At 41.2% G+C, this 14,642-nt stretch overlaps 1 protein-coding gene across 9 annotated transcripts in view; it reads right to left on the bottom strand.

Moving 5' to 3' along the window:
* LOC147635312 (uncharacterized) overlaps positions 1-14,642 on the bottom strand; it is a 112,776-nt gene that overhangs the window by 47,974 nt on the left and 50,160 nt on the right. The window contains exons 1-3 of one of the 9 annotated variants that reach the window (XM_086802549.1): positions 5,663-5,919; positions 5,313-5,495; positions 3,731-4,928 (exon numbers count right to left, since the gene is read on the bottom strand). In XM_086802549.1, the coding sequence (XP_086658675.1) occupies positions 3,731-4,732 (1,002 nt within the window). In that variant the 5' untranslated portion in view covers positions 4,733-4,928; positions 5,313-5,495; positions 5,663-5,919. Of the gene's footprint in view, positions 1-3,730; positions 4,929-5,312; positions 5,553-5,662; positions 5,920-14,642 lie in introns of those variants that run through there. The other 8 variants (XM_086802557.1, XM_086802556.1, XM_086802558.1 and 5 more) reach the window with 8 other exon arrangements.

The following is a 14,642-nucleotide window of genomic DNA, read 5'->3' as shown; positions in this document are numbered from 1 at the left end:
GCTGAGCTAGCTAGCTAGACGTACCAACCAGCCTCTACTCCATGACGTCCCATACTGCCATGAGGCTACCCTCGAGGGCCTCCAGACTGCTGCCGACCTCGGTTGCATGAAGCAGGTGCACGTCTGTACTAGATCCAGGCTCCTGACCACAAAGCTTTGGCATAGACTCATGAGACTCTAACTGAATGACTAACCCTGGCCACCCTTTTATAGGCTCTTGGCCGGTCACCGGGCATACACACATGGGTGCCTGCCCATCAGTCCATCCCCAGCCCAGCTCGCCAATCTGCGTGCCTGGCTCCAAGCTACCCCAAGCCTCGAAGCCAGTCTTATGTGCCTACTACACACGCTAGATACACTCTATGCACATGACAGGAGTGGTCAATGGCACTGAAAAGAGGCCAAATAGAGATCTAGATCTTATTCTAAATGGACTAATCTAGACTCCAAAGCTTTATCTCTCATCATTTGTGGGCTAGGTGATAGCCAAATTCATTAGGTGAGCTCAACAAAGACTTCTAATTAGGCGTGGCTTAGGCTCAAATCCATTTTTGGGCAAACCAATGCAGCTGCCAAGTTCTTCTTAAGGAAGAAACTTTACAGGATGAAAAAGGCTGACAAAACTAGAGTTGCTTCTCATGTCAATGATATTAGATGTATGTTTTAGGAACGTGCATGTTGTATACTCATGGTAGTCAACCCACAAGACTATATAACTATCAACTCCATTATGCATAGTATAGACTATATAACTATCAACTCCATTATGCATAGTATAGACTAGATACTATGACATCCCCACTAACGTCATCAATGCCCAATAGTGGGTGTAGAACTCTGTATCAAGATATGCTCTCACACACGCACTCCACACACACACACACACACACTGTGTTTATGGTTATGTCTAAGTGGTGACTCTTGAGCATATTCCATTGCTCATTGGTCATACCTCATCTTAATCTAAGTGATTGCATGTGTTGTTTCATTCGTGTGAGTTATCTTACGTGATAATCATCTTCATTGTTTGATTCACTTAACCATTGCCAAGCTTAAGCTCACACCATGTCTTTTAACACCACTCTCACTAGATGAAGAGTAGTTAGTGCCAAGAATAATCTCATGTGACACATTTCAACAATCTCCATCCTGGCTAACTAGAACATAAAACGCGATCTCCCTCCTCATCCTGATCCGACAAGGCTAACACCTGTAATGGCACTCTAGTCCTAGAGAAAACTCCCAGTCACCTAGGATGATGTTGATCGTGACTCGTGAGGTATAGGTGCATCAATTTGATCGATCCGTCTAACATTCCCTCTGAGATGCTAGGTAGATGCAAGTCTCCAATCCATAGGAAGACTTTTAAAAGTTTTCTAAGCAATAATTGTCAATGTACATGTCTCCCAACCAGGCTACTGATATATCCAGACGCACCCAAAGGTCGCCCAACCTCATCTCTAATGAGGTCATTCCACATAATGGGCTGTCTATCAGCCTCATCCTCTGATCTAGGAAACCTCTGTCTCAAAAAAGGTCTCATGCTACTCCAAGCTAGGCTCTGATAATGGCAGCTATAAGTGGAGAGGAAGGTGCCCTATACTCTACCTTAGTGAAGATGAAACATGAACTAAGCATCCAGTCTCCACCACCATGAGGTGTACAATCGGAAATGTGAGACATAAAGAAATTCTTCCAAGGCTCAATGCCTGTGTTGCATGCGTGGAAGCCTTGCTATACTTGATCCAACCCTAAGCTTTAAGCCTACTGATTAGGAACACTACTGCAAAAGCAATGAATAGACAGCAGAGAGGAGAGAGAGATGAACTGTATTTTCAGTATATTACTATGGTACAAAAAGATGTAAATGACTGTACAACTAGTCTATGGCCTTTGGCCTTCCCATAATGGTAAACAAAAGACCCTATCTAGACTGACTATGATCTGCCCCTTAGGTGGGGATCAGATGATTGTGATGTTGTGCAGACCTAGCGTTTTATAGGCTCTATATGCACAAGTCGGCCAGAATAATAGCTGTTGGTCAATTCCATTTGTCCACAACAGAGATTATTTGCTAATAAACCCTGAATGATCATGTCGGCCAGCCCTGATGATGCCCATATCTGAATACCTGCTCTCGGCCAGCTTTCTGATGCCTGATGCTTGTCAACTTGCTGCTTCTTCCATGCCTGAGCCTGCTAGTGCCCTAAATCTACCCGAAGATTGTTGCCTAATGAGGGAATAGCTATGTCCACATGTGTGCACGTGACATTCCCTCCTGCTACTAAACTTGATGACGGGTTGGAGAATTGTCATCCTTCCTCCCTGGACTACTGACTTTGTATTTTGACTGCTTGACTTCTGATACTTTTATTGAAAACCCTGTCATGTTTGAGAACTGTGGGTCTATTCCACTTTGTCCCCATGCTTGCAATCCCTTTCGCTTAACGTAGCTATGGTCTCCTGCTAAGAATAATCACGCATGATGCTCCGCCTTTGGAACTGATCTGAGAGCCAATGGTATACTCCTTTGAGCATACTACTCCCAGGGAATGCTTTCCTCTGGCTTTGCTTTTTGCAGACCACCTCATAAATGGCATTCTTCCATGGATCTGTGCACCTTTCTTGGGAAAGCTGAGTGCTTAGATGGCTAAGTCTGAATGCTCTGATACCTATGTTGTTACTTGATCCAGCCCTAAGCCTACTAATTAGGAACACTAATGCAAAAGCAATGAATAGACAACACAGAGGATAGAGAGATGAACTGTATTTTCATAAATTACTATGGTACAAAAAGATGTATATGACTGTACAACTGCTGTGTGGTCTTTGGTCTTCCCAAAATGGTTTAAAAAAGACCCTATCTAGACTGACTATGGCCTGCCCGTTAGGTGGGGATTAGATGATTGTGATTTTGTGTGGGCCCAGCCTTTAGCACTTAAAACTTTGAACATGGTGGTGTTTGCACAATTACAAACACAACACCAGCACCACTGGCAGGACCTACAAATGTTACACATGGCTCAGTCCCCCCCACCTGCACCCCCCCCCACACACACACACATGCAGGGCACGTGCATAGGCACATGGTACAGTGCACAGGCATATGGTACACACTTCCCTCTGTTCCTTCTTCTCCTCTTTCTCCCCTCCAGGTCTTTCTACATCCCTCCACAAAATGGGTAGTGAAAATTGTCAGCATGTTATTCTAGTCATTGTGCCCTAGTGTTGAAAGTCATATGCAGATTGCTATAAGCAAAACAACAGTCCCTATAGCCTAGCATAACACATATTATGTGACTTCTTGATAGGTCACATGTGGCTATTGAGCGGCTGGGTCACAAATAGCGCGCATGCACGCACACCCCCCCCCTCACATGCCCTGCATGTGTGTGTGTGTGTGTGTGTGTGTGTGGCTACTGAGCGGCTGGGTCACAAATAGCGCGCACGCACGCACACCCCCCCCCCCTCACATGCCCTGCATGTGTGTGTGTGTGTGTGTGTGCGCGCGCGCGCGCGCGCGCGGCACACACACTGAGCTCACAAACACAAATGCACATGCACGCAAGGACACGTGCATGTGCATGCAGGACACACACACACCCATGTGTGTGCATGTGCACACATGTACAATTATCATGTTAAACATGTGAAAGCCAACAACTGTAGAGATACCAATGAATGTGTGGAGATAAAATGTAATAGCATGTGAATTTCGATCAAGACAAACCTTTAAGCAGGCAACATAGAAATCTTGGAAGAATGTAATAAAACCCCTGTTTTGCCATACTAGCAATCCCTCCATGCCTTTTCTTCCCTTAGACCTAGACCGTGCTACAGTCTTTGCACCTTCAAAAGCAGCGGCCCCAACCCCACCAGCATCATCTTGTGTGGCCTGTTGCTGCAACATTTCATCCACTGCCCTATCCTCAATAAGATCAGTAGATGCTGACCTTATGTTTGCAGCCATGTGGTTTATGAATTTAATACTGTGTGCAGCTCGTTTCCATCTACTGCGAGCATCCATCTTGAATGGAGCAACCAAAGGGGAGGCTTCTTTATAAGAAACAACAACCTTTGCGTCTGAAACATGAGTGGATTGCAATAGTGCAGCACCTTCAGAGCTTTCCCCCCAACTTTCCAGAGTAGACAAGCCGGAAGGAGAAGCATCAAAAGATTGCAATGCTGGAGAGCTGTCTACCAACGTAGAGGTTTTCCTGACTACAAGAGGCATTCTATCGACCTCCCGTACCCCATCAGCAGATAGTATAACTTCTTGAACCTCTCCCTCCTTTAAGGAGCCAACAACTTCATCTGAAGTCGGTCCAAAGTTTGCATATATAAAGGGGTTATTACGGGGCCCATCTGAGATGTCTTCTTTGTCTGTGAATGATCTGATACTTCCTCCTAGCTCCCACATGCTAGCACCCCCTTCAACCATTGAGGCGCCGTTAAGTGCCTGCCCTGAAAATCCTGCCTGAGAAACCTTCCTATCTTTGCCAACAAAGGTAGCATGTTTGCTTGCTTTGAAGAAGCTGTTATCAGAATTGACTACTATGCCTTTCTTCGTCCTCCTCCTCTCTACTTTGCAATGATGCCCATGTTCAGTTAACAAATCCCGGCCTTTTTCCTCCATGTGTGCTAAACCAGAAGAGTTTCCAAATCTTGTTTTTTCCTCATGCTGACACTTCAAGCATACTGGTGGTTTTGCATGGTGTCTGTCTTTGGCCATCGGGCTTTCTGCTCTCGGCTGACCCAGTGATGCCGTGCTCCAAGTCTCTTTGCCTGGTGATGGTGCTCCGTGGGGGGACAAAAACCCTCCATATAGAGATGGATCAAGCCCTGTCTCCTCTATTGACCTTGCTGGCACCAGCCTAACCCGCAGAGATTCTCTTCTGAGCGCCGTCTTGCCAGCTGCAAAATTTCACCTGCAATGCACATGCATAAAATCACCAGTCTAAATATTATTCCGGTTATACTACTACAAATATATCAAAGAATTTCAGTAAAATATGTCAAACAAAAAATTGATAATTAATGACTCAATAATTAAAATAAAAAAACAAAAAACTCCTGTATGACACAGTCACTCTATCATAGATTACATTGCTGAGAATAATAAAAGCCTCCAAAAAAGTGAAAATTGAAAATTCATGGATCAAGCGAAAAAACTTTTGCAATAACCCCTTGTATATTTTTTTTGAAAACTCAGCGTACAAATTTAAATGTTAAACAATTTTCCGTTTTTTTCACTGCAACTGATCTGGCTACCCTTAATGACATTCATTACAGAATTCAGGTTTAAAACTTACAGTTTTTACTTAGTTATTCTGAGTCCCACATGGCCTTTCCATAGAAGAAAGCTCAACACTTCAGATGGAAGCATCTGAAAAGCTCCATAATAGCTGCACCTACATATGATCCGCGCACCGACCGTTTGTAGATTGGCAAAAATAAAGTGATTCTATATTGCCCGCATCAGCTGTTCAGGGTTCCTGGAAGTCAAGTTTTTTTGTACAATTATCTCTACGCTTGCCCTAATCAGCTGCGTACTGTTTTAGAAGGCAAAATAAGGGCTGGATCTTTCTCTGATATGCTATGTGCAGAGGGCGACAAAATACTGTAAAAGAGATTTTTCAGATTTCGATTATGTGAAAAATACCTTTAAAATTGCCCTGATCAGTTGCTTGGGGTTGCCGAGACGAGCAAAACACCTCTGAAATTTGCCATAATCAGGTGTTTAGGGTTACCATAGGGCCAAAAAAGGGCCTAATCGCAAAAACAAGCGATGCAGAATATGGCGATTAGAGCTTGCACACAACAAATTCTGCTCTCAAGAGGAAAAGCGGGTAGCAACGGATATGGAAAGTACTGCACATCAGCACTCACAATCTACATCTCAAATGAACGTTGACTTCAAATGCTCTACGCATCCTTTTCTTGTAAAATTTTGATGGAAACAAAGATCCTACCTTTTAACCTTTAACCTTTGATGGAAACAAAGATCCTACCTTTTAACCTTTAGCCTTTGACCTTTGATGGAAACAAAGATCCTACCTTTTAACCTTTAACCTTTACATGGAAAAGGGGTAATTAATAATTAATACCTAGTGGCACCCTTGGAAAATGCAAAGGCATAGATCCTATCTTTTAACCTTTACATGGCAAAGGACCTAGGGGCACCCTTCTCTCTTTTGGAAAATGCAAAGGCATCAACCTCTAAGTCTCGTGACCAATGATTTTCCTGAGGGTAAAATTTTTCTAGCTCGGCTTACAAGACGTGTACCAAAGCCTAGTCTCATGCGAATCGAATCATCAAAACCCTTTCTACTTGTAGATTGTTCACCTAAGAAGGTTTCGTGTCATTGTGTGATAACTTGTATCAGTCCGTATACATTGTCACATAACTAAACAATTAAAGTGATGATAAGTTATCACCAGCCTAGCGACCAAAAATCTAGTTTCTACCTAAGGAAAACCTTCTCTCTCTTAACTACAAAAGCATTGGCCTCTCTCTCTAAGAATGTGATGCCTCATATTTCACATCTCATTTGTGGGTGGTGAATTAGGTAAAGTAGACCTAGATATGTAAATACGTTTCACTATGTTGAAAGCTTCTTTTTAAGGTGTTGCATTTAGAATTTGGGAAAGTGTTGAATGTAGAAATTTGGAGTAGAATCATTATGATCCCAATCCATCTCGGTCTTGCCAAGCCATTTTGTGCTACCTTTTATGTTTGGATTTCCATGTTGACTTTTTCATGCAAAGGATGAGATGAAGGAACTTGGACGAGAATTGTGAAGCCAAAATCATAGAGCTTATCAAGAGTTTCGAGTAACAAGGGCTTATCAAGGATTGGGAGATACTGCCTCCCAAATAGGACTACTTTCAAAAGTGAAAAGCAAGCTTTTGCCAACTTGCATGGCACATCTCTATATGGGGATTGGAAGCTTTCTTGCGTGCACTACTTTCTTGGGACTCTTCTTGAGGTGTTGACTTTATGGACAAAAGCAACTTGCCAACTTTCTAAAATGGGAGGGCTTTGCTTTTTGTGAAGCCTTTTTAAGCACTATATGAACTTGGATTCTACATAAGATCACAACATCTACTTTGATCAACACAAGTCAAATCGTCTCATCAACAAGGAGACTACTTTGATCAACACAAGTCAAATCGTCATCAACAAGGAGAAGAAGAATTCGAAAGATTTCTAAAGGTTGAAGGGCTTACATAAGTGAGATATCTCTCATTAAGTGGAAGCCCTCTCTCACTTTTTGGTTCACACCTTGTGAATAAAGGTTTGTTTGTTTTCTCAAAGCCCAGTTACCTTGTAATTCTCAAATCCCAGTTACCTTCTAATTCTCAAAGCCTAGTTACCTTCTAATTCACAACCTCTTTCTTCTACCTCTAGCACATCACATCTCTTCTCTAACCACACCTATCCACTCTTTTTTCTACAACCACAAAGGGAGCTCCATCCTAAGAAGGCAAGAGGTCTTGTCACCTTTTGACAAGTAATTTTTGGCAAACAATTTTTAGAAGTGATAAGCGGATTTTAAAAATCTCAATCTCTCATTCTCTTTCTAGGTTCCCTCTTACTCTCCTCTCTCTAGGATCTACTTCTCTCTACACATACATACATGCATGCATGGATGCATATATATATATATATATATATATATATATATATATATATATATATATATATACACACACACACACACACACACATGCATGCATGCATGTATATATACATACAAAGATGTGTACATATCCCTTCTTCAAGACAATAGCTTACCTTAGTCTATGCCGAAACAAGTGTCCTTTGCCATAGAGCCACAAAAGAAACTTCCCTTGTGAGTGTGCTAGAGTTGTCACACTAGAGGAGACTCTGTGCCCATGGGAGTGAAAGCAAAGCTCTCTTTACCTAGATGGAGGCTAAAAGAGGATAGTGTTCACAATCGTTCTCTCTCATGAGAGGGTAGAAACCATCAAGGTATACAAGAATCCAATAAAACACAAGCAAGCAAAAGAGTAGAGAAGAGGCAAAGCTCACAAGTATTCTATTATAAGGGAATGAATGTGTGTTGCTTAATGTTAAAATTGACTTATATACAAATGGCTAGATGTCACACTAGGCTGAACAAAACTTTTAAAAAAAGTCTAAAGCCACTAGTTCTAGCCTTAAGCAAGTATATATACAAAGTTTGTGACTTCCTTATTTGGCATTAAGGTTAGGGTAAGGCCGCTCTATATCATCTAGCATCATCTTTACAAAGAATATGCTTCCATTATATCTGGGTAACATGGTGAAGTGCCTTATAGTAGGAGCTTATGGTAGGAGGATGAGAAGACAAAACCATGTTGACCCATGAAGTGGTTAACACACCTCCTTTTGAATGGTGATCATGTCCTTGCACCTTCTTAAAAATGTTTGATGCTATGAGGCCTTATCTCTGGGTTTTGGGCCCAAACAAAGAAGGATGGACATGTGGTTGGATTTATAGATTCATGTGCTAAGATCATGGTGGTCCAGAAGTGTTAGGCATAGACATTGCAAGGTATGGTTCCCAAATCACTCAGTGGTACTATACCTTCGTTGTGTGTGTGGTTCTTGTTATGATGGGGAAGGTAGTAGTCGAAGAAGAGGCAAATAGTCCAATGGAGAGACCATAAGGAGTCCTTTGAACCAAGGGATGGGTTGTACCATGGACTAGCATTTCACTCACCATGGGCCACCCATCTAGAGATGTACATAGATGGTTGCTCTTGTCAATGATGAGGCTTGGTGCCAGTGCTAGCTATTATGAGTGCCTATTTATGTGCAGAATGTGCTTGTGAAATCATGCATAGATTATGAGGGTTGAAGGTGGCTACTATCAAATGATGAGGCTTGGTGCCAGTGCTAGCTCTATTATGAGTGCCTATTTATGTGCAAAATATGCTTGTGAAGTCATACATGGGTTATGAGGGGCCTTAGAGCTGCAAAATGTAACTTCATTATGTGGATGTGCTAGCTTATCCTTCTCACGTCCTCTCTCTATTTGCTAATGGGGTGAAAGGAGAGATGGTCCTTCATGATGGTCTCTCTCACAAAAGGCAAGGGATGAAGGGGAAGCTAAATACAAGTAGAAAACATACAACCAATTCTATCTAGCAAACATCCATCGAACATGTAAGATTCAATAGCATACATGCAAGTAAAAAGAGGAAAGAGAAGAGCTCACAAGTATTCTATTGCAAGGGAATGATTTTATATCTTCTTATTCTCAAAAAATGACTTAAATTTAAGTGACTAGTTTACTGGTGGCTAAACTTAAAATGGTCCAAGTTCTATTACTAGTCTTAAACAAGTATGTACAAGAAGTCCCTAGACTTTTCCTATTTGACATCAGGCACAAGGTAAGGCCACTTTATTAGTTCCAATGTCGTCTTATAAAAGATAATAAGGTCTTGTTCTTCAAGTGAGTAAGATGGCAACGGGCCTTATGGTAATCGAGCAAGTGAAACCATGTTAATGGAGTGACTAGATAATTTAATGGATGGATATTTCTCAATAGACTTTAATCTGCGGTTTTCTATGTGAAGCCAAACTAAATCATTTTCTTCAAAAGTCTTTGGTCTTCTATGCTTGTTAGCCCATCTAGCTTGTTGAGCCTTAAGAATAGACTCACGAGCTTCGGCCAAAATACGCTTATGAGTCACGACAAAATCATCGGCCACCGCTGGAACTTCATGAGAAAGTCTAGTAATTGGAGCTGGAAGTTTCTTACCATATAAAATCTCAAAAGGAGCTTTGCCAATGGCTGTATAAGGTGTGTTATTAGTTTGTGGCCTCAGTTTTTCCATTACTTTCTGGATGATATGCAGAATTAAAATCATTTTTAGTGCCTAAGTTTGAAAAAAATACCATCAAAAAATGATTACAAAAACGAGAATCACGATCTGAAATAATGACTTTAGGTAAACCATGATTTGTGAAGACAGTTTTGATAAATAATTATGCAGCATGTGAAGCATTCAATGTTTTACGACATGCAATGAAATAAGCTTGTTTACTATACCTATTAACAATTGTCCATATCATATCATTTTGAGAAGATGTGGTAGGTAAACCAGTTATAAAGTCCATAGGAATTTCTTCCCATGGTGCCGCGGGAATAGGTAAAGGCATGAGTAGTCCATATTGTTTTCCTTGGCGTCTTTTAACTTGTTGATATGTCACACATTCCAATACAAAAGAAGCAACATCATGTTTTAATTGTGGCCAATAAAAATATTCTTCTATGGTACGAAGAGTAGTGAGAATGCCACGATGACCAACATATGAGGGACGATACATCTCTTCAAAGAATAAAAGACCTATAAGGAAGCGTAGTGCATAAACGCTTTTGAAAGAAAAGGAAACCATCATTATATGCATAATCATGAAGAGGCAACCATCATTATATGCATAATCATGAAGAGGCAACAACCAATTATTAGTTTCTAACTTGTGCCAAACATTAGAAAAATCAGGATCTGTAACATATGAGTGACACATATCATGCAAAGAATGAATGTCAAGCACTAAAATGTTAGAAATAGAAGGTCATCGACTAAGTGCATCAGCAACTACGTTCTCTTTACCAAGTTGATAGCTCTGAATAAAAGATGCCCATTTAATATGGCGATCTAAGATAAGAGGTTGATTAAGAAGATATCTAATACTTGTTGGTCGGTCTTAATCATAAACTTAGAACCCATAAGATAATATTTCCACATGCATAAGAAGACATGGACAACTGCTAATAACTCCTTGTCATATGTACTATACGAAAGTTCAGAAGGTGTCAATTTTCTACTCTTATAAGCCAAAGGATGTCCATCCTGCATGAGGACAGCACCGATTCCTGAGCCACTAGCATCAGTGACTCTACGAGAAAGAACCTTACCTTTTTTGGATCAACTTTGATACCTTAACCTGAAATAGTGTGGCCTAAATACTCAATTTCATCTTGGAAAAAGAGACTTTTATCTGGATTAACATAAAGTTGATTTTTTTTAAGAAGATTAAACACTAATGTAAGATGCTCTTCATGTTGTGCATGATTCTTACTAAAGACAAGCAAATCATAAAAGAAAACAATGATGCAATTCTGATGGTCAAAAAATATACGATTCATCATGCGTGCAAAAGTAGCAGGTGCATTGGTTAGACCAAAAGGCATAACCAAAAATTCATAATGACCAGTTTGAGTACGAAAAGCAGTTTTATAAATGTCAGAACTAGTCATTCAAACTTGATGATATCCAGATTTCAAATCAAATTTACTAAAGACAGATTCACCTTTAAGCTTATCTAGCAAATCATCAACACAAGGGATGGGATGTATATTCTTAACTGTGATCTTATTGAGAGCTCTATAATCAATACACATGCAGTAAGTCTTATTTTTCTTTTCAACAAGAAGAACAGGTGCACCAAAAGGAGAACTACTAGGTCGAATAAGTTTCTTGTCTAATCATTCTCTAATTTGGCATTCTATTTCTTTTTGTTGAAGAGGATTTGTATGATAAGGAGCTCTATGAGGTGGTTGGCTACCTGGAATAATCTCTATAGTATGGTCTTCAAGATGTGAAAGAGGTAAGGTATGAGGTAAATCGTCTACAAAACAATCCTGAAACCTAGCCATGAATGTTTGCTGAGGAGTGAGATTATTTTCATATGCTTGCACTTCATTAACTAAAATCATGTATGTACGTAATTGCTCCCGAAGTGCACGTTTAGCTTGGGTATGGGATAATAATGGATACATCTCAAGAGAACGATCACCAACTAATTGTATGAGAGTACCATTATGTGTGAAATCCATAGTATGCATAGAATAATCAATATGTGGAGGATTGAATTCATGTCTAAATGGCATACTAAGTATGATGTCACTAGAATGCAAAGGTGTAATGAGAAAGTTTGGTTTTTGTTTATAAGGTCCAATTTGTATCTCAAGGTCACAAACTTCACGAGTTCCCGTGTAGCGTGTGCCTTGAAATACAGATTTAACCTTATAACACAAAGGATGAGTCTCCAAATGCAACCTACAAACTACCTTTTCAGAAATAAAATCATGTGTACTACCATCATCATGCAAAATAGTGATATGATTTCCATGAATAGATTCTTTCATACGAAGCAAAGAGTGAGGAGTGATTGAAGTACCTGTTGATTCGCTTTGCGTACCCACCACTTCTTCATTGTTGAGTTGATCTTTCGTCCAATCTGGAGCCGTATCACCATCACTATCGTAGTATGTGACGTCTTCGATATTGTGGAGTTGTGCCACTTGAGTAGAACGAAAAGTACAATTGTCAGCTCGATGTCCCACTCGATGACACTTAAAGCATGTAGGCACATTATTGCCTTTTGACGAGGTTGGGTAGGGTGAGGAGTGGGTCCATTACTATTATGACTAAAATTGGGTTTGGGGTGTACATTGCTTAGGGTGGTAGTATTAAAATTGTTCTTTACATTTGAATTGGAAAAAGAGTGTGCATTGCTACTACCATTACCAAAATTACCATTATTAACATTCCATGGATGTCGTTGTTATGATGAAGGAGATTGATAAAATTGAGAGTGTCAAAAAGAAGATCTGAAACCTTGATTCCCCCACCACGAAAGAAGATTGTCGATTGGGTGGAGAAGTATACTAACCACTGCGAGGTAATTGACGAGGCAAACCTTTCTTGCAATCAGAATCATGAGCAAGAGAGATTGCATCATCAAGAGAAGTTGGCTTGAACATGTTCACATCCGCTTGAATAGTTGTCTCAAGACCATCTTCATACTTTTGTTGGAGTGACTCTTTAAGAACATCCTCGAGCATACGAAGCTAGCCAAAATCTCTCCGTGTATTGAGAAACAGTATCACGATCTATCATGTAGAAAAATTCCATGCTCGACGAGTGTGAAGGTGGAATTATGGAGGAAGAAAACCAGACTTGAATTTGTCTTGGAATTGATCCCATGTAAGAGGCTTGGTAGGACCCATGCGAAGTGCGTTTCACCACACAATGAAGCTTGATCACTCAAAGGATTAGTAGTACACTTTATTTTATCTTCCTCGGAGAAGTGTTCACCAACAAAATAATCATCAAATTGAGTCAACCAAGAAAGAACTAAATGTTGAGATATGTGGTGCCAAAGAGCACCGTCAAGGTTAGCTGACAAACAGGTGTGATTCGTGGCAATGGGGGTTGAGGTGGGAGAACTGGGGGTGGTAAGGACGTTTCAGGTACCCTTAGAATTCCTCTCTAGGCCACTTCTTGGCTTGGTTGAGGTGCATTGTGAAGAGCAGGTGAGTTGGGAGAGCCATCGGGGTTGCCTTGGGTTTGCAGGCGAGGCTTGAGCTAGAGCATGGGCTTGAGCAGCCCTTTGCTGATAGTAGTTCATGACTTCGTGATTTTCCCATCTTTGACAATATTTGCAATAGAGGGTGGGATGGGGTCACAAATGTGGACACTCGGTGTTGGTGTGGTTAGCTCCATAGATTGGGCACCATACTAGCTCCCTCTTTGAATAGAGAAGGGGTTGGCCGGCTCTTCAATGCTGGGTCATTTGCTGCATTAGGCCAACTGAACTTGCTGTCCAGATGTGGACTCTTTTCTCTTTCCATTAGATTTTGTACTAGTGGTCTTAAATGAGGCTTCTGATGTACCCTCATGAAGTTCTTGGGAATATGTTCCCTTAAAGTTGTCCTCAAAGTCCATAACACTCTTGCAACATTGCTCGAAGGAGGTATGGGTCAAGGTATACAATGAATTATGTAAGGGTACGTCATCCAGACCTTCCAGAAATCTCCTTATTAACCTTTCATCAGAGAACTTGTCTCTGGCACTGCAGTGGGAGTGGAGGTATCTAACTCTGTTGATATAGTCTCGGATGGTTTCACCATCCCTTTGTCTAACGTTGTGTAGTTGTGCCACCACTGGACTCCATCTGGTACCCTTATAAGAATATCCTACCTTGAAATCCTCTTTCAAGGTTCCAAAGGTGGCCTTGTCCTCAGCTTTCAAGGATCTAAACCATTGGTCAGCTTTACTGTCTAGGGTGAGGCCAAAAGCACTCACCTTAACTTGATCTTCCACGTGGCCAAAGGCTTCATAGATTTGGTTAAACACATCTCCAAATGTGGGATGGGGTCTCTAGTCCCATCGAATTTAGTGATTAGCTTTGAGATGTTTTCGGGTATATTCCGCTCTATTCTGGGTCTTGGTGTGCAGGTTGAGTTGGGGCTAGGGAAGTAATGCCCGCGACCACCCCCTCTATTTCCATGGCTAATCTTAACATTTCTAGTGTTAGCCCTGCCATGGCTCGAGAGGGTGTTAGTTGAGGAATGATTGGAGGAGGAGTGGGACCAAGCGATAATAGACCCATTGGTGGCCCTTGTCTTATGGGTGGGTTAGGTTATGCCCCTTGTGGTCCCATGTGGTACTCTGGGTATGCTCCCTGTGGTGGGTACTGGGCTGATGAGACTGGGTCGGGTAGGCCCTTTCTCTCTGGTATGATGTTTCTGGTCCTTGGGAAGATGGACCTGGCCCTAGGTTTTATATGGGTCTTTGGGCCTTGTATGAATCAGCCACTCTTGAGACAGGCATGGCTT

The sequence above is a fragment of the Cibotium barometz genome, chromosome 9, assembly GCF_041138505.1.
Source record: "Cibotium barometz isolate CiBa-2024 chromosome 9, ASM4113850v1, whole genome shotgun sequence".
In the NCBI taxonomy this organism is placed as follows: domain Eukaryota; kingdom Viridiplantae; phylum Streptophyta; class Polypodiopsida; order Cyatheales; family Cibotiaceae; genus Cibotium; species Cibotium barometz.
The sequence above is the reverse complement of the archived record's forward strand: the minus strand, read 5'-3'. Positions and strand labels throughout refer to the sequence as shown.